The 18,480-nt window shown below is 52.6% G+C and overlaps 2 protein-coding genes across 3 annotated transcripts; both read left to right on the top strand.

The window, feature by feature from the left end:
* Positions 1-244: 244 nt before the first annotated feature.
* On the top strand, positions 245-8,086 carry Babam1 (BRISC and BRCA1 A complex member 1). 2 transcript variants are annotated; one of them, XM_051178160.1, is made up of 9 exons: positions 245-311; positions 2,565-2,913; positions 3,272-3,330; positions 3,901-4,021; positions 4,100-4,178; positions 5,571-5,595; positions 6,044-6,173; positions 6,264-6,350; positions 7,771-8,086. In XM_051178160.1, the coding sequence occupies exons 2-9, from the start codon at positions 2,611-2,613 to the stop codon at positions 7,969-7,971; spliced, it is 1,005 nt and encodes a 334-aa protein (XP_051034117.1). In that variant the 5' UTR covers positions 245-311; positions 2,565-2,610; the 3' UTR covers positions 7,972-8,086. The 2 variants fall into 2 exon arrangements, with proteins under 2 accessions (XP_051034117.1, XP_051034119.1); XM_051178162.1 differs by lacking the exon at positions 245-311 and adding an exon at positions 402-523.
* Positions 8,087-9,907: 1,821 nt separating this feature from the next.
* Ankle1 (ankyrin repeat and LEM domain containing 1) lies at positions 9,908-14,777 on the top strand. Its single transcript, XM_051178163.1, has 10 exons — positions 9,908-10,001; positions 10,089-10,241; positions 10,577-10,682; positions 10,759-10,861; positions 11,103-11,657; positions 11,770-11,932; positions 12,316-12,475; positions 12,576-12,705; positions 12,941-13,948; positions 14,125-14,777. The coding sequence occupies exons 1-9, from the start codon at positions 9,940-9,942 to the stop codon at positions 13,111-13,113; spliced, it is 1,605 nt and encodes a 534-aa protein (XP_051034120.1). The 5' UTR covers positions 9,908-9,939; the 3' UTR covers positions 13,114-13,948; positions 14,125-14,777.
* Positions 14,778-18,480: the final 3,703 nt, after the last annotated feature.

The following is an 18,480-nucleotide window of genomic DNA, read 5'->3' as shown; positions in this document are numbered from 1 at the left end:
CCCTCCGCCCCGCCCCATCACCTATTCCTAATACCCTACTTCAGCCCCACTCTTGCCAGTGTACTCTAAGGCACACCTCCAGGATCGCCTCAGCCTATTAGCGTCTATGTCCCGGGGCCATTGAACTACATTTCCCAGAAGGCGTTACGGCAGCACCGTACAAACTTCCGGTCAGGAAGATGGCGGCTTCCTAGAACTCTATGATTGACTGGCCGCACTACCTAGGCTTCAGAGTGGAACTTGGTTGTGTGATCTCGCGGGAGCTTTTTGTCGCTGTGGTCAAACATTGATCCGGCTTGTTGCAGTTCCAGGTTCGTTCTGCTTGAAGAGGTGGGGCCTGCAGAATCCTGAGTCACCGCCCCGAGAAACGCAGATCCATTGCATGGTCGGCGACTTGGGCTTCCTGCCGCCCCAGAGACCTGATCACCCGAGTTAGCGCCTTCTCTTGTGCACGATCCAGTCACCCTCGCGCTGTAGCCTCGGGTGACAGAAACCCAGACACAAGCTCGCCAAAGCCAGCAAGGCAAGTGGGACGCTCAGGAAAGGGTTCAGGTACAGCTGGATCCAGGCGTCCAAAAGTGGCTTAGGTGTTCCGCCAGGGTGTCTCTTCGAGTAGATGCTGCCTCAGGGAAAAGGAGCTTTGAGAAGCTTTCAACTGTTATCTTCTCAGCTCTTTTCCATTTCTGTCTCTTGGGACTGTGATGTGTGTGAGCCACCGAAGGCCTTACTGAGTCAAATACCCACCTCCGAGTATTCCTGGTGACCAGGAAGCTGTGTTTATTGGCCCAGTGAAGGGCAGTGATGGTGTTTGCCCTGTTGCAAGAAGTGGAAAGCTAAGATTGGGGGCACAGTTCATTTGGTAGAGTGCTTGTGGCTTAGAGTGTAGCTCGGTGGGTAGGGTATGGTAGCTCAGTGGGTGGAGTGTGGCAGCTCAGTGGGTAGGGTGTGGCAGCTCAGTGGGTAGGGTGTGGTAGCTCAGTGGGTACAGTGTGGTAGCTCAGTGGGTTGAGTGTGGTAGCTCAGTGTGTAGGGTGTAGTGGCTCAGTGGGTAGAGTGCTTGCCTAGCATGAATGAGACCCTGGGCCTCCATCTCCAGCACACATAGGGCGGGTATGGTGGGATACTTCCAGCACACAGAAGGTGGATGCAGAGGGTTAGGAGTACCAGGTCATCCTAAGTCATACAGTGAATTGGAGGCCAGCCTGGGTTACATGAAACTGTGTCACAAACAAGAAAGAAAACAAAAAAGCTGTTATTTATTTCTGTTCCTGGCCTTACTTATATATATAAGTAATATATATATGTAATATTTTTTTTATTTTGAAGCAATCTTATTTTACGTGTCAATCCCTCCCTCCTCGTTCCCTCTCCCTCCATCCTCCCATGCTCCCCACTGACTCCCCCCAACCATCCCCCACCCACTCTCCAAGGATAGTGAGGCCTTCCATGGGGGAATCATCAAAGTCTGTCACATCATTTGGGGCAGGGACTAGAACCTCCTCCATGTATCTGGGCTGAGATCGTATCCCTTCATAGGGAATGGGCTCCCAAAGTCCATTTGTGCACTAGGGATAAATACTGGTTCCACTGTTGGAGGTCCCATGGACAGCGCAGGTCTCCTGACTGGCTCTCACAGTCAGAGAACTTATTTCGGCTCAGTGCTGGTTCCCCAGCTTTATGACTGGGGTCCCCGTGCTCTCACTAGGTCAGGCCAGCTGTTTCTGTAAGTTTCTCCAGCAAGGTCTTGACTGCTTTGCTCGTCCCCCCTCCCTCTCAACACCTGGATTCCAGGAGTGTGGCTCAGTGCTTGGCTGTGGGTGTCTGCTTCTGCTTCCATCAGTTACTCGATGAAGGTTCTAAGATGGCAATTGAAGTAGTCATCAGTCTCATTATGGGGAGGGCATCAAAGGCGGCCTCTCCACTCCTGCCTAGATTCTTAGTTGGGGCCATCTTTATGGATCTCTGAACATTTCTCTTTAAGCTGGCTCCCTCTATGACGGTGTCTCTTTCCTTGCTCTCCTCTTGTTCTCCCCCCCCTCTTATACTCTCCTCTTTCTCCCACCTCTATCCCCCCCCCCCATTTGCTCAGGAGTTCTCGTTCCTCCCCCTTCTCCAGAGAACTATGTGTTTCTCTCTTAGGGTTCTCTTTTGATTCCTAGCTTCTCTGGAGGTGTGAATTGTAGGCTGGCCTTTCTGTGACTCAGGATGGTTTCTTCCAGTTCCATCCATTTTCCTGTGACTTTCAAGATTCCCTTGTGTTTTTCCATTGAGTAGTACTCCATTGTGTAAATGTACCACATTTTCTCCATCCATTCTTCAGTTGAGGGGCATCTAGGTTGCTTCCAGGTTCTGGCTATTACAAACAATGTTGCTATGAACATAGTTGAACATATGTCCTTGTGTAAATGCAGGTAGACTGATTTACATTTTCCTGAGAAACTGATTTCAAAGTTTTGGCCTCACTCTTAAGGGAGCCATTCTGCAGCCAGCAGAGCCTCCTGTTAGGCAAGGAGCTCATGGCTCAGCCTCTAGTGTCTCACTGCTTTTTAAAATTCTTAAAGCAGGATCCTGGCTTCTGCAATTCCCTCTCCATCCAAGCACCCAGGAGCCATGGAGGTGGCTGAGGCTAACAGCCCCACCGAGGAGGAGGAAGAGGAGGAAGAGGAGGAGGAAGGGGAGGAGCCAATCCCTGAGCCCAGGCCTCACACTCGCTCCAACCCCGAGGGGGCCGAGGACCGGGCCCTGGGAGCCCAGGCTAATGTGGGCAGCCGCAGCGAGGGTGAGGGTGAGGCCGCCAGTGCAGACGAGGGGGCGGCCAGTGCCCCAGCAGCCGGGCCCAAGCCCTGGCAGGCACCAGCACCAGCACCTGAGGTCCAGATTCGAACACCACGGGTCAACTGTCCAGAGAAGGTGGTATGTGCTTGTCTTGACTGAGGGTGCAGCAAACGGGGCCCTCAGGAGGCCACTCCTGCCCTGTGAGATTCTCTAAGTTGCTGCTGTATTTTCCTGCAGGTTCCATGAGCCCACACACTTGAAAGCATAAACATCACTGAATTTAGATTCTTGTTTTTTTTTTCTTTTTTCTTATTTTATTTTGTGGCACCTGGATCTCCACATGTGTCCCCAGTCCCTCCCTGGGGCTCCTAGGCAGGGGGCTCTACCCCTGAGCCACACCCACAGCGCCTTGGACACTGTCCGCTGGGTCCCACACTTGCTGTCTTAGCTCTGTCTGGTTTGGTCCTGTACTCTCTGTCTTCTGCTTGTGTTTCAGATCATCTGTTTGGACCTTTCAGAGGAGATGTCTGTGCCAAAACTGGAATCTTTTAATGGGTATGATGGCATTGGGCATGGCCATGGGCAACTCAGAGTGCAGAGGGTCCTTGTTGTAGCCTGTAGGAGCTCGGTGTCCATGGCACAGTTCCAGGGCTGTGGCCTTCTAGGCTTCTGTCCATATGTGTGACACTCTTAGGAGCTAAGGACCTCCGGTGGGTGGTGGGGCACTCTGTTTGATGGGGCGGGCCACTGTTAGTTCCCATAGAAGCTGTTGAACTCTGTGTTCTCCCAGGAGCAGGGGTGTGAGGCCCCACATCTGGAGTGGCCTTGGGCCCCTGTAAATGACAAGGACAAGGCCACAGGAGTGATAGCACACACCTGTTAACCTAGCATTGGGAGGTGGAGATGGAGAAGTCAGGAGTTCTAGGTTCATCTAGGCAATGAATTAATTTGGGTGCCAGTTTGGGTTCCACCGCAGGTTTGAGGCTAGCGGTACTACACGATGGATTTGAACTCACTTGGTATATTAGGAAAGAGTCCCTCAAGGCCATGCCCAGTCCCTTGGGTTTTAGTTAATTCCATATATAGTCAAGTGACAACCTTGTCACTGTCACCCACCTCTTCCAGCTCCAGGATGAATGCCCTGAATGTGTCTCAGAAGATGGTTGAGATGTTTGTGCGCACAAAGCACAAGATTGACAAGAGCCATGAGTTTGCACTGGTTGTAGTGAATGACGACTCCGCTTGGGTGAGGCTGGGGGTGGACAGGGACTCTGGGGACCTCAGGACTGGGATCCCCAACACTGAGGCTCTGCCTTCCCCACAGCTGTCTGGCCTGACCTCTGACCCACGTGAGCTCTGCAGCTGCCTGTACGACCTGGAGACAGCATCCTGTTCCACATTTAGTATCCTTGTCACTGTCCCTGGCCCCAGATCAGTAATGCTGTGAGATGGGGACCCAGGAGTTTTGTGGCGTCCCTCCAACACAGAGCCAGGCTACATGTTCAGAATCCAAAACAATTCAGAGTCTGAAATCAGGACTTTTCTATAGTTGTTGGAAAATTTTTTCTTGTAGACAATACTGGTCTTGAACTCACACAGATCTGCCTGCCTCTGCCTCCACAGTGCTGCCCGGCTCAGTGGTTGGTTTTTGACACATGATCTTGCTGAGTCCATGATCCTCCTGCCTTAGCATCCTGAGAGTAGAATGACAATGGTTCAGGATCATGCTCCTAATTCTTTATTTCTAAATATTTATTGAGACAAGATCTCACTATGTAGCCCAGGCTGTCCTGGAACTTTGTAGATCAGGCTGGCCTCAAACTCACAGAGCTCTACCTGCCTCTGCCTCCCAAGTGCTGGGATTAAAGGTGTGTATCACCATCCCACATCAAATATATAAATATATTTTTGAGACTATTTCTCTTGTAGCCCAGGCTAATCTTGATTCATAGTGTATGTAGCTAAGGATGGCCTCGAGCTCCTGATTCACCCTCTTCCACCTCCTAAGTACTGGGATGTAGTGTGCTGGAGAGGGACCCACAGCTACATGAATGCTAAGCAACTGTTCTACTCTGGTTCCTGAGCTCCAGCCCCAGCATGACTCGGGGATTTTGTCCAGTGAGATAACAGACAGAATATTCCATGTATGACATTTCTAGTAGTCACATTCAAGACCCAGCTTCAGGGCTAGGTGTTAGGGTGCTGGAGAGTCAACCTAGCACTCAGGACGTTGAGGCAGGAGGATTGCAGGTTACAGGCCAAAGCTTACCTAGAAATCTAGACTCTGTTTCAAAAACCACAAAATCAGTAAAAAGGGCAACAACAGAAACCTGGCTATTAATTCACAGTGATGCAGATACCAAAGCCAGCCAGCACCCAAGCCCAGAGAATTCCTGGTGCCCATCCTGAGCAGTGGAGGAGTGGGTGTTAATGAGCGCACCCAGGGAACACATCACCAAAGCCAGGCTTGCATACAGTTGGTGCCTCTTCATGCTGATACTTACCTGAAAAGTCACAACCATGTCTTTCCACCTGTATCCTCTAACATGGAGGATGCTCCCCCAGAGATGTGGCTGGACAGGGGTGCCCCGAGGGTCTGCGGGGGTTAAGGCCAGCACCCACTTTATGATGTGTAAAAAGAAGCAGGTGTGGGACATACAGTGTACCCTATGGGTCACATAGCCTTCCTCAGGGGCCACACTACCTGCCCCCAGGGTTGCCCGTCATCTCCCAAGATCCAGGACAGGGCAGGCCCCTGTCCCCAAGCTGGCACCTTGTCCTTAGCGACCCTCCAGATCTGGAAGGCCTCTTCAGCCTCATGTGAGTGTACTTCCAGAGTGGGGCATGGCCTTGGCTTCTTTCCCCAGCAAGGTGCAGACAGACAGTGGGTGGAGCCGTGGGTCCAGACCTGGTGTTCATGGGTGGAGCTTGCATTTGTTTTCCCTTTGAAAGTGGTTTTAAAGAAGCCTTGTACATTTTTTCATTATGTTTTTATTTTTGTGCAAGCATATGTACCACAGTGCTTGTGTGGAGGTCAGGAGCAACTTGTAAGAAACCTCTCTGTGCTCGTGGGGCCTGCACATCAAGTCAGTTCACCGGCTTGGCTGCAGGCACCTCTAGCCTCTAGCCTGTCTCCCTGGCCCTAGCTTTGCAATTAACATGCAGGGCCACTAGGGACTGGGCCCGTGGGGCTCAGCTGTTATGGGAAGGGTTCTGCCCAGGGCTGGCAGGCAGCTGGGTACCAAGCCCTCCTCCTTCCCCTCTGTAGCCAGCAGAAGACTGAGCTGCCAGTCACAGAGAACGTGCAAACCATCCCTCCCCCCTACGTCGTGCGCACCATCCTTGTCTACAGCCGCCCACCCTGCCAGCCCCAGTTCTCCCTGACTGAGCCCATTAAGGTGAGCCTGCAGGGGAGGAGAGCAGTGGCTAGAAACCAGGGTCATGGTGGCTGTGGTAAGCACCCACCCACCCTCTCTCATCCACTGCAGAAGATGTTCCAGTGCCCCTACTTCTTCTTCGACATCATTTACATCCACAGTGGCACCGAGGAGAAGGAAGAGGAGATGAGGTGGAAGGTGAGACGTCACAATGGGGGATGGACTTCCCCTCCCTGCCATTTGGTCAGTCATCAGTCACTTAGCAACTGTTTCCTACATTTCCACTTTGTGCTGATGGTGACTGACTTGGGAGGGAGGCAGTGGCTCCCCAGCCTGCATATCCCTAGCACCCAGTTCTTTTCCTGATTTCATCCTATTATACCCTCTGCCTGAAGCAACCTCCCTCTCAGCCTCTCTAGGCCTCACTGGTTCTTCACAGCTGACTTGTGTGTTACTGTGAGTGGCCTCTGACATGTGTGGACTTAAGTTTACAGACTGTGAAGTGGGTCAGGTAAAGGCACTCTTGCAGGCAAGCATGAGGACTTGAGTTCAGTCCCCGAACCAACACGGCAGGAGCACTGACTCCAAAGATTATACTCTGACATCCACACTCCTGCACTCAGCACACACACACACACACACACACACACACACACACACACACACACCTGTATGTGTATGCACATTCCTACACACACATATACACACACACACCCATACACACACTTGCATATATGCACACCTGTAACTCCAGCCCCTCTGCCTGTGAGTGAATACCTGAAAGGCTAGGGCAGGGGTTGTGATGATGGGAATGTTGTGTGACAAGGCTTTTCTTGGAGAGAAACAACACTCAGTCCTGAGAGGAGCCCACGACACACCAAAGTACAGACACCATAAAGTCCAGCTTGGTGAACCAGTGAATTTATTGGTGTTACTTACAGGAATAGGGTTTGGGGTCATGTCACCTACAGGAGCCAAAATGACTCACAGAGAGTTGCATCACCAAAGTCCACCCCAGCAAGAGTGACAGCTCTCAGAGCTGGGAGCCTGGAGCACACTGCACAGCCTGTACACTGGAGAGTGGCCCATTCTAGTGGCTCTGGTCTAACCTCAGCTGGTCTCTGAGGGACTTTCCTTACCCTGGCAGGGAGGGGCCTAGAGAATCTGCTCAGTTTCAGGGACTTCCTGAAGCTGTTTGGAGTTGTTTACCATCCTGCCTAAGGAACTTCCCTGCAGGGTGGGACATCTCTATCTCAGAGGAAACTGACATAGAAGGCTGACTTAGGCTACAGAGTGAGGCCCCTGAGTTCTAGGTCCTTCCTCCCTGCAGGGGATTAAGGATATGCCCTGCTGTATTTAGTTTTCTATGGGTCCTAGGGATTTGAACTCAGGTCTGAGTTCTTGCATAGCAGACACTTTACTCACTGAGCCACCTCCCAGTCCCACACTGTGGGTTTCTAGGGTCCCCAAAATGAAAGCTCAGGTCCTGGATGCCGGGTAGATGTTAGGGATGTTTGTTGACTTCAGTAAGTTTCTAGCCTGAGCAACTCCTCTTCAGCCCTCAGAACCCACTCTATATACCCCTTCCTCTAAGAAAGCCTCTCACTGGTCCCCACAGGACATGTTCTCCTTCATAGGCAGCCTGGACACCAAGGGCACCAGCTATAAGTATGAGGTAGCACTGACTGGGCCTGCCCTCGAGCTGCACAACTGCATGGCCAAACTGCTGGCCCATCCGTTGCAGAGGCCCTGCCAGACCCATGCGAGCTACAGCCTGCTGGAGGACGAGGAGGCTGGTGAGGGTGAAGCCACTGTATGACCTGTGACTTCTCTGTACCATTCAGGGGCTCTGTGCACCCATGCCTGCTCCTACCGTTTCTGCTGTAAATTCATTCTTCCTGGGACCAGTTTGTCACCAGAATAAACATCTGAGGCTTCTGGGCCTGTCTTCTGATCATTTTAGGTTCACTGGGACAGAAGACAGGTGCTGAACCTGTTGTGCATGGCTTCCGGCTCGGCTGACACCACAGCCATAATGACCTCGGCTGTTTGCTTCCGCAGGCTGGTATTAACTGCTTTGCAGACTTCTCTTCACCCTACAGAACCCCCCAGATTTCTTTTCCTCCAGGAAGTCCTCCAGAGACAAGGAACATCTGTTTGCAGGTGAGAATGGTGTGGCTTCCACAGGAAGTGTTTACTTTTGGGTTCTTCTGGACACCCAAGAGTACCAGTTCCAAGTGGGAAGTGGGTGGGGTGACACCACCCCACCATCCCAAACTGTGTTGAAGTGCTGTCTCTGAGTACTCTGACCTGATTGGACCTGTGTAGCCCTGTGGCCTCACCATGAGCAATCACCACCCAGGGTTCCAGGATGGGACCTATGAGACCCTCCCATCCACCCCTCCTTCTCCATTCATAGGAAGCAACAACAGTCACTGTATCTGGGGTAGACATTAGAATGAACAGCTGTTTCCTAGAAGTACTTTGACCTTGAAGAATCCTTGTGGGAAACTGATTGTTTTGCTGAAGGGCATTGCTGCCACCCCATGTCATAAGATGCCTCAGGCACACCTGAGGGTCTTGTATTATTGTGTATTGCAAATGATACATAATGAAGGACTATAGTCATGCTCCTCATTAGTAAGACATGTAAATTAGATTGGGGTCCTTGGTATGAGGAAATATTTTGTGTAACAATAAATACGCCTTTGTACAGCTGTTCGGGGTTCAGTCCATCAAGGCTGGACCTTCCTGCTGCCACGTAGGTCTTAAAATTCCAAGTTGGAGCGCTTCATTTGAACTGAGCTACACGGTGCATCCCGCCTGCCCTGTACCCTAACAGGGCTACACAGTGCACCCAGACAGTCCTCACTTTGATATGGGAAGCTGAGGCAGGAGAGTGACCAGTTCTAGGTCAGCGGGGGCCACATAAAGGAAGTTCCGAGTATGAACAAAACTGGATTTGGCCTGGTAATGGCTCAGCCATTCGGAGCACTGGCTGTGCTTGCAGAGGACCTGGGTTCGATTTCCACATGCAGGCTCACAACTCCAGTTCCGGAGGATTCAAGGCCCTCTCTGTCTTAAGAAAGTAGGTCAGCTTGACTGTTTTCTGGCCCCTGCATTACTTGGGTACTTAGTGTTGAGCTCTGTACCCCCATTTTCAAATAAGGAAAATGCAGCTCTTTAGAAAATGTTATTTGTGTGTGCACTCGTGTGGACATCAGTCTGCACTCACATTCCAACCTGTGGGTCCGTGGGTCCTGGGGATCGAACTGGGCTCATCAGGCTTGGCAGCAAGCACCTTTACCCGCTGAGCCATCTTGCTTCCCTTGCAAAGCCCTTCCTCACAAAGCAACAGTGACAGCCAGCTCTGCTGGATTGAAAAATGCTCAATGCTGTTCCTCAGGAGTCGGATCCCAGCAATCGGCAAGCTGAGGCAGGAGGATGGACAGCTTGGGCTAAGACTAGGATATCCAGTAGTTTGTTCTTGTTTTGTTAAAGACAGAGGCTCCGCTCTTTCGTGGTAATCCTCCTGACTCAGCTTTCCAAATCCCGGTGTGGGACCCCAGCTGCGAGCACCAACCCCCCCCCCCCCCCCCCCCGTGTCCCTGCAGTTTGCAGGACCATGACATACCCCACCCCTCTGTCTTGGTCTAAGGTTCCAGGCCCTGCCTGTCAATCTAGGGCGTCGCCTGGGCGGGGCGGGAGGCAGAGCTGGGAAGCATAGGGGCGGGGCCGCGCGTGCGCAGAGGCCGCCGCGCGAATTTGAACCTTGGAGGGCGATGACATGGCGGATTCTACCCGCTTGGCCCAGCAACTGCAGGAGGCACTGCACGAGCAGGAACCGCGGTGAGGGCGGGGAGGGGGGTTCTTCCCCGGCCTTCTGCTCCCCGGGCGGCCAGGAGTGCTGGGGTTTATCGTCACGGTCTGCCGCAGGGCTGTGGAGGAGCTGCTAAGGCTCGGGGCAGACCCCAGCCTGGTGCTGGAGGATGGCGCGGCGGCCGTGCACCTGGCAGCCCGAGCACACCACCCGCGCGCCCTGCATTGCCTCTGGATCCTGCTGCGCCGGGGCGCGGACCCCAATGCTCGGTAAGGTGCGGCCTGGATCCCCCTGGAGCGGTGGGTGTGACTTGGAGACCCGGCGGCTCCGGGCATCAGGACTAGGAGACTGAGATGTCTTCTCTGAGGGCCGGACCTGATTTCACACACCTACTATTCTGGCACTTCGGAGGGTGAGGCAGGAGGATGACCCTGAGTTAGAATATCAACTTCTATCTCATCCTCGTGGTAGTGGGCACCCGTCATTTCAGCACAGGGGGCTGAGGCAGAAGGAGCAAAGAGTTTGAGGCTAGCCTGGGCTACATGAGACTGCCTGGAAAAGGAAACTTCTCCAGACATTCCTTCTCTCTCTCCCGCCGTCCCAGGTCCGCTGAGGCGCTGACGCCGGTGCATGTGGCTGCAGCGTGGGGCTGTCGTGGTGCCCTGGAGCTGCTGCTGAGCCAAGGGGGCGACCCCACGCTGAGAGACCAGGTCTGGACCCAGCGCAGGCACACAGGGTGGCGGGAGGGCAGGCCGAGGGAGCCCTCTGCTGACTGTGTCTATGCAGGACGGGCTCAGGCCCCTGGACTGGGCGCTTCAGCAGGGACACCACAACTGTGCACGAATGCTACAGGAGCTGGACAAGTCCATTAGAACCCGGGAACCCGCTGGTGAGCAGAGCTGAGGGGGTCACGGGACCTGTGCACCCTGCTGCCTCACTGCTGGGGCCAGTTTCACATGCTGTCATCTGTCAATCACTATCCATCATCTGTCAATCATCTATCATCCATAGATCACCTATCAACAATCACCTATCCATCTATCATGTCTATATCATCCTACCTATTTTTATCTGTTTATCTGTCTGCTTAGTTATCATCTATCTATACATTTATGTTTATCTATATTTAGAGAAGTTTCCTGTAGCCCCGGGTGGCCTCAAATATGCCCTGTGCCGAGGACGTATCTTTTCGGGGTCTCCTGGTGTGTCTACACCTATGCACATGCCACTGGCCTCGGAACAGCACGTGTGCAGAGCTGAGCTGGCGGCTGCGCAGCAGGTAGTGGCAGAGCTCCAGAGCTCAGAGGCCACCAGGAGCCCGGACTGCAGCAGCAGTGACACCTCTTTTGTCACCGCCTTGGAGGACTCACCACAGCCCCATCACCCTGTGGGGACATCAGGGTCTGCAGCTGACCCGTGGTTATCCAGTGGGGCCAAGGAGGCTGGGGACAGAGCACTGAGCTGCCAGATGCAGGCCCTGACGTTGACCACAGAGGCCACCAATGTCCCCTCCCTGCCGGGTGACAGGGACCCAGGGACCTTGCAGCCACATGGCCCAGTGGCCCCCATGTCTGACCTACAGCTGCTCCAGGCCCTCCGGGCACTGGGCCATAGTCCTGGCCCGGTCACGCCTTTCACCCGTGGACACTACCTGCGGCGGCTACAGGAAGCCCAGGCTAGCCCAGGTGAGTTCTGTAGTGGCACTCCTGGAATCCAGAGACCTGGCTCTCAGACCCACTGCCCTCACCAGCCACTCTCCTCTGCCCTGACTTGGTTTTCCCTCACCAACTGTTCCAGGGCACAGCCCAGAACTGGCAGAGGCTCTGAGGACTGGCCATGTCCCCGACTGCCAGGCAGATGAGGCTGCCCTGGCTCAGCACTTTCAGCGGCTAGATCCCGCTAAGAGTTGGCGGGAAGGTGTTACAAAGTCCAACTTTACATATCTTCTTCTTGACCCCAGGTATAAGGGTGACAGAAAAGCTGGGGTTTGGTCTTAGAGCATGGCTCTGCAGAGCAATAGCTAGAGCTCGAGGCCTGGGTTGTAATAGGGAGATCCTGTTTCAAAACATCAAAACAAACGGCTGTGTAAGTGGGGGTTTGTTTTTGATTTGCTGTGTGTTCCTAGGCTAGCCCTCTCTGTTAGTTAGCCCAAGTCTGGGTCCCCCCTTTTATTTTCCGTTTATGTCTCTGATTGTGCACGGGCACACACACATGCTGTGGTGCACATGTGGGAGTCTGCAGGAGATGATTTCCTCCTTCCATCATATGGGTTCCAGGGATGGAACTCAGGCCGCCAGTGTTGGTGGCAGGCTCCTTTGCCCTCTGAGCCACTCTGTCTCACAGGCAGACGCAGGGCCTGCCTACCCGAGCCTCTTCCCTCACACTGATCGAGTGTCTGCAATGTTTTGTGAGAGCCATCTTCTATGTGGGCAAGGGGACCCGTGCCCGGCCAGATGCCCACCTCTGGGAAGCCCTTGGCTACCGTGAGCGGCCAGGCAAAAAGGTGGGGACAAAGGGCCGGGATGGGCAGGGTCAGCTGTCCTTCAGAAGGTCAGAGGGCAGATGACTTAGGATCCAACCTCTGACTCCATCATGCCCCCTAGGCTTGTCCCAAAGTATGCCGGATCCTAGACATCTGGGACAGTGGCCGCGGTGTCATCTCCCTACACTGCTTCCAGCATACGGTGGCCGTGGAGGCATACACGAGGGAGGCCTGTCTATTGGAAGCCCTAGGTAGGGTCTGGGTTGGTCTGGGTTCTAGGGCTGAGGTTACAGGAAAAGTATTTGAGCTCTGAATCCCCTCATCACTTCCTTTCCTTCAGGGTTCATTTATTCACATACACAGTGGGGAGTTACTGAGCACCAACACCTGGCACATGAGTGCCTGTACATACATCCTGTGTCAGTTGTTGTGGTGGAGGGTATGGAGTGGAAACCACTCCTGTGACTTCACCTCTAATCTGTTCAGGGATCCAGACACTGACCAACCAGAAACAAGGGCACTACTATGGAGAGGTTGCCTATTGGCCACCCACACAGCGTCGCCGTTTGGGAGTGTACCTGCTGCATCGGGCTCTGCTAGTCTTCCTGGCTGAGGGGGAGCGAGAGCTGAGGCCTCAGGACATCCAGACCCGAGGCTGAGTGCAGAGGATGTGACTGAGCCATTGGGTGTCTGAACACTCCAGGGACAGGTCCCTTACTGTGTCCCCAGCTCCAGCTTCAAAGGCATGGTGGGTGTGTGTGTGTGTGTGTGTGTAAATATGTGAGTGATGGCATGTTCCAATGCTTCTGGATGGGTAGTGAGCTTTCCATTGTGTGAGGTAAACCAGCCAAGGGTGCAGAAGTTACTCTAGAACATTCTTTGTCTCCATAGCTTATCTTTTGATACAAGGAGAGCTTGTAGAAGAGACCAGGCCAGGTGTGTTGATAGTGGTCCACCACCACTACCTTTGGGAGTATGGGGCAGGATTACTAAGCTAAGCTGGAGGCCAACCTGGATGTCTCAGTGAGACTGGAAATTGACATACATTTGTATTTGCTTAGAGGCCTCTGTGTGTTTGGTGGTGACAATCCTTCCCTTGTAGGTGTTCACAGACTGGGCACCCGAGGTCCCAACTATGCTCTTGGGAACACATCTAAGATCAAGAAGGCTGAAGGGCTTGGACTGACTGACACGTGTGTGTGTGTGTGTGTGTGTGTGTGTGTGTGTGTGTGTCCCCAGGTCTGCCCTAACCCTTTGCAACACTGTGCTGTGTCTAGCCCCTTGGTCTCCAAGCATCCCGCTAGCGTGGAGATGTGGCCTGCCCACCCAGTTCTCGCCCTTCTCCATTACCAAGTAGCTGCTTTCCTCCATGAGCTCCAGGAAAGCCTGCAGCAGGATCTGTGGGCACATCAGAAAGTCCCCCTGCTGTCCTCCCTTCAGCCACACCCAGGAGGATCCCCAGAATGGCCTGTCACCCTGTTGGAATCTCACCAGGTACTCAAACACTCAGTCAATACCCATTAAGTGCCTGCAGTATGCCCCGGTAGAAGTTCTCAACCTTGGGGTTGGGTTGTTGCTGTGGGGACATCGTGTGTGTTGTAAGGTGCTAGGCAGCCTCCTTGAACACCCCCCACTCAGGATGCCAGGGAAACTCTGCTATCCTTTCCTAGAAGGCTGACACCTGTCTTGGGGTACATCACCTGAGAGCCCCACTGAGGAAGAACATTGCATCTCCTGAGCATCCAGATGACAACACCCAGCAAAGGCCACGCCCTGGAAGTACACCATGCCTACCATAAGTTATACTCACTTAACCCAAGCCACAAAAGCTTGTTGCCTCGAAATCATACTCACCTAGAAGTTGTGAACCCAGGGCATCCCTGTTCACTTGGATCTGGATTCACACATTGAGGGCTACACCCCCAGAAGCCACACCCCCAGGTTCTCCACACTCTTGGCTGCTGTTTCAATTGTGCAGCTTCAAAATGACAACCCTTCTTCACTCAAGTGCTAGCTGAGTGCTGGTTGTGGGCCAGGAACCAGGTTCCCAGCTCAAAAGGTTTTAGTTGTTTTGGCTTTTCTAGACAGGGTTTCTCTATATGGCTTTGGAGCCCATCCTAGAACTGGCTCTGTAGACTGACCAGGCTGGCTTCCCGAGTGTTGGGATTAAAGGCATGCACCACCAATGTCCAGCTCTTGTGTTTGGTTTTTTGAGACAGGGTTTCTCTGTGTAGCTGGGACTGTCCTGGAACTCACTCTGTAGACCAGGAACTCAAAGTTCTGCCTGTTTGTGCTTCCTGAGTGCTGGGATTAAAAGTGTGCAACACCATGTTTGGTTCTGTCTCAAATTCTTGACGCCACTGTGGAGATGGTAAAAGGAGAATCAGTCAGCAAAGGTTTAGAGCCCTGAGGGCCTGGGACATCAGAGTGCTGGCTTAGCACTCAGAAGACTTGGGGTGCAGCAAGTTGCCAGGTAGTAGAGGGAAAGGAAAGATGGTTATTGTGATAGGTGTGTGCCTTGCCAGCCAGCTTTGCTCAGTGGAACTCTTTGTGTCAATACAACAAAACATTGGCCTTGTGGTTCAGTGTCCTTAGGAAAGGAGCTAGCCATCTGTGCTCATTGGCTTCCTTAGAAAAGGTTTTATTTAGGGAGTTTGCACTGGGGGAGCAGGCCTGTGATCCTGGCAGAAGGGCCAGAAGTTCAAAGCCAGGCTAACTGTAGTGTGTTTACTATCACCTTCAGTTATGACTCAGAGCCAGAAAGTTGTTGCACTCTCTGTGCTGTGAGTGTGGGTCCCAGTGTGGAGCATGTGGTGCTGTCTCCCTGCATCATTTCACCTGCATTTGGGGACAGTCCCCAGTAGGCCTTGTCCTTGTGTATGCAGAGTTTCCTATGAGCTCAGGGCCACTCTGGCCAGGGTTTCAGACGCCCCGCAGAACTTTGGAGTGGTGGTGGCGGCTTGGCTCGGGTATCAGCTGGGATTATGGGGGGCCAATTACATTCAAAGTACCACAGTGGCATGCCTCTTTAATTCTAGTACTTGGATGGTAAATGCAGGCAGATCTCCAAGTTCAACGTTAGCCTGGGCTACATGGTACAGTTCATGTGTATGGGTGTTTTGCCTGCATATCTGTGTACCACATGGATGCACTGTTCATGGTGGATTGCAGGACTATACAGGATTTAATGAAAAGGCAGAAAAGATTTTTAATAAGAGAGAAACGCCGGAGGAAAAGGAAGAGAGACTTAGAAAGTTGCAGGAAGAAAAAGAAGAAAGACTTTAAAAGGAGCAGGAGAGAGGGAAGAGAAGTAAGACATAAAGCTATCTAAGTAGCTGAGCAGAGTCCTGGCCACGGTAGTGCAGACTAGGCCAGAAGCAGGGAGACAGGATAGGAATCTGGGAGACAAAAGGTGGCCCAGGGTAGACCAGGACCAATGCGTCTATTGTAAGGAAAAGGCCATTGGGTCAGAGACTGCCCTAAGAGACTAAAGGATCCAAAAGAAGTGCCCAGTGCAAATCTCCTTAGGGGACTAGGGCGGTCCGGGCCAGGAGGCCCCTTCCCCCACCCCCCAGCCCCGGATAACCCTTAAGATCAGGGGGCAGCCCATGACATTCCTGGTTGATACTGGAGACCAACACTTGGTTCTGAGAAAATCAGGGGGACCCATTAGTGGAAAAACCTCATGGGCACAAAGGGGCCACGGATGGAAAGCTGTACCGATGGACCACCGAATGTAAGATCCACCTGGCCACTGGCAAAGTGACTCATTCGTTCTTGCACGTAAGGATTGGGAAGAGATCTTCTTTCTAAGATGGGAGCCCAAATTCAGTTCCACGCAAAGGGAGCTTCCATTACTGGACCAAATGGGGCCCCCCTCCACATCCTGACTATGAGATTGGAAGATGAATACAAACTTTTAAAGAACTCACCTAAGTCTCCACCACCTGATATGTAAAGATGGCTTGAAAAATAACCACAGGCTTGGGCAGAGACAGGAGGCATGGGGGTGGCTACAAACCAACCGCCTATCATCATTAACTTAAAGCCAACTGCCACCCCAATCTCAGTCAGACAATACCCTATCTCTGAAGAAGCATTTAAAGGGATCTGACCCCATATACAGCGGCTTCTTAAATTGGGCATTTTGAGGCCCTGCTGCTCACCATGGAACACTCCCCTACTGGCCGTGAAGAAACCTGGCACCAGGGATTACAGGCCTATACAGGACCTCCAGGAAATAAACTGGAGAACAGAAGATATACACCCTACTGTACCCAACCCATATAACCTTTTAAGCACTCGCCCTCACATACTTGGTATATACTGCTTGATTTAAAAGATGATTTCTTCTGCCTGAGATTGTGCCAGCCCCTGTTTACCTTCAAATGGAGAGACCCAGAGTCCGGGCTATCGGGGCAACTAACCTGGACCAGGTTGCCACAAGGGGTTAAGAATTTCCCCACCCTCTTTGACGAAGCCTTACATCAGGACCTGGCTGAGTTTTGAGTGCAGCACCCTGACCTAATACTCCTGCAATACGTAGATGACTTGCTACTGGCTGCCACCACTGAAAAGGACTGTGAACAAGGTACTGGGCCCTACTAGTAAAGCTTGGGAAGTTGGAGTATAGAGCCTCAGCCAAAAAGACTCAGATCTGTCAACCAAAAGTGACCTACCTTGGCTCTCTACTGGAGAACGGCCAAAGGTGGCCCTAATACCCCTGCCTAAGAACCCCAGCTAAATGCGGGAATTTTGGGGGACCGCCGGGTTCTGCAGACTATGGCTGCCCCATTATATCTTCTGCCTAAGCCAGGATTTCACTTTGAATGGGGAAAGAACAGCAAGGGGCTTTCGATCAGATCAAAAAGGCTCTACTAACAGGCCCTGCCCTGGGCCTCCCTGATGTGACCCAGCCATTTGAACTCTATGTTGATGAATGCCAGGGAATAACGAAGGGGGTCCTGACTTAAAAATTAGGACCTTGGAGGAGATCTGTAGCCTATCTCTCAAAGAAACTGGACAGTGTGGCAGCCAGATGGCCACCCTGTCTCCGGATGGTGGCAGCGATAGCCACCTTAATAAAAGACTCTAACAAGCTAACCCTAGGCCAGCCCCTGACTGTGGTCACCCAGCACGCAGTAGAAACTATTATCCACCAGCCCCCTGACTGCTGGCTCATTATCAGACCAAGCTCCTGGCGCTAAAAGGGTGCACTTTGGGTCTGCCGTCTCTCAACCCAACCTTGCTTCTCCCAGACCCAGGCACCGAGGGAAGCACACCCCATGACTGCCAGCAGATACTGGCAGAGGTGCATGGGACTCACAAAGGCTTGTTGGGCCAGCCCCTGCTGGACACAGATGTCACCTGGTTGACTGATGGGAGCAGCTTCCTCTTGAATGGCGAGCGGAAGGCCGGGGCAGTGGTGGTGGATGGAATAGTCACTGTCTGGGCCAGTGCATTGCCCCCCCAGGAACATCCGCCAAAGCAAGCAGAACTGGTAGCCCTCACCCAGGCACTGAAGATGGCGGCAGGTAAGAATGCCTTCGCTACAGCTCAGCTCACGTTTATGAGGAAATATATCAAAGGAAAGGGCTGCTGACCTTGGGGGAGGGGGAAGGAAATTAAAAATAAAACAGAAATTCTGGCCTTACTGCAAGCATTATTCTTGCCAAAGAAACTGAGCATAATACATTGCCCAGGCCACCAGAAAAGGGGAGGGCCCGTTGCAAGAGGGAACTGCCTAGCTGACAATTGGCTAAGCAAGCTGCCCTGGGGTCTCAGATACTACCCCTACACGCTGATCACAACATCCTGCCCCCCCCCAGACAAGGACCTCCCCCCAGCTTGACTATACTGATGAGGATTTGGACATTATTCAACAGTTGGGTGCAAATTATGACCCGGAGTCTGGGAAATGGAGATATCAAGATAAACTAATATTGCCCCAAAGAGATGCCAAGAACCTAGTGACTCAATTGCATAAACTGACACATCTGGGAAAGAAAAAGATGTCTACCTTGCTA

This window comes from Phodopus roborovskii, unplaced genomic scaffold (assembly GCF_943737965.1).
Source record: "Phodopus roborovskii unplaced genomic scaffold, PHOROB, whole genome shotgun sequence".
Lineage (NCBI taxonomy): Eukaryota > Metazoa > Chordata > Mammalia > Rodentia > Cricetidae > Phodopus > Phodopus roborovskii.
Note: the sequence above shows the minus strand (reverse complement) of the source record. Positions and strands in the feature narration are given on the sequence as shown.

Bases quoted from the DNA above. Each gene is read 5' to 3' on its own strand.
- Ankle1 (XM_051178163.1), top strand. From the start codon at position 9,940: ATGGCGGATTCTACCCGCTTGGCCCAGCAACTGCAGGAGGCACTGCAC. The intron at 10,683-10,758 runs GTCTGGACCCAG...GTGTCTATGCAG, and splicing joins ACCCCACGCTGAGAGACCAG to GACGGGCTCAGGCCCCTGGA. The intron at 12,706-12,940 runs GTAGGGTCTGGG...TAATCTGTTCAG, and splicing joins CTGTCTATTGGAAGCCCTAG to GGATCCAGACACTGACCAAC.
- Babam1 (XM_051178160.1), top strand. From the start codon at position 2,611: ATGGAGGTGGCTGAGGCTAACAGCCCCACCGAGGAGGAGGAAGAGGAG. The intron at 4,022-4,099 runs GTGAGGCTGGGG...CCTTCCCCACAG, and splicing joins TGAATGACGACTCCGCTTGG to CTGTCTGGCCTGACCTCTGA. The intron at 6,174-6,263 runs GTGAGCCTGCAG...CATCCACTGCAG, and splicing joins CCCTGACTGAGCCCATTAAG to AAGATGTTCCAGTGCCCCTA.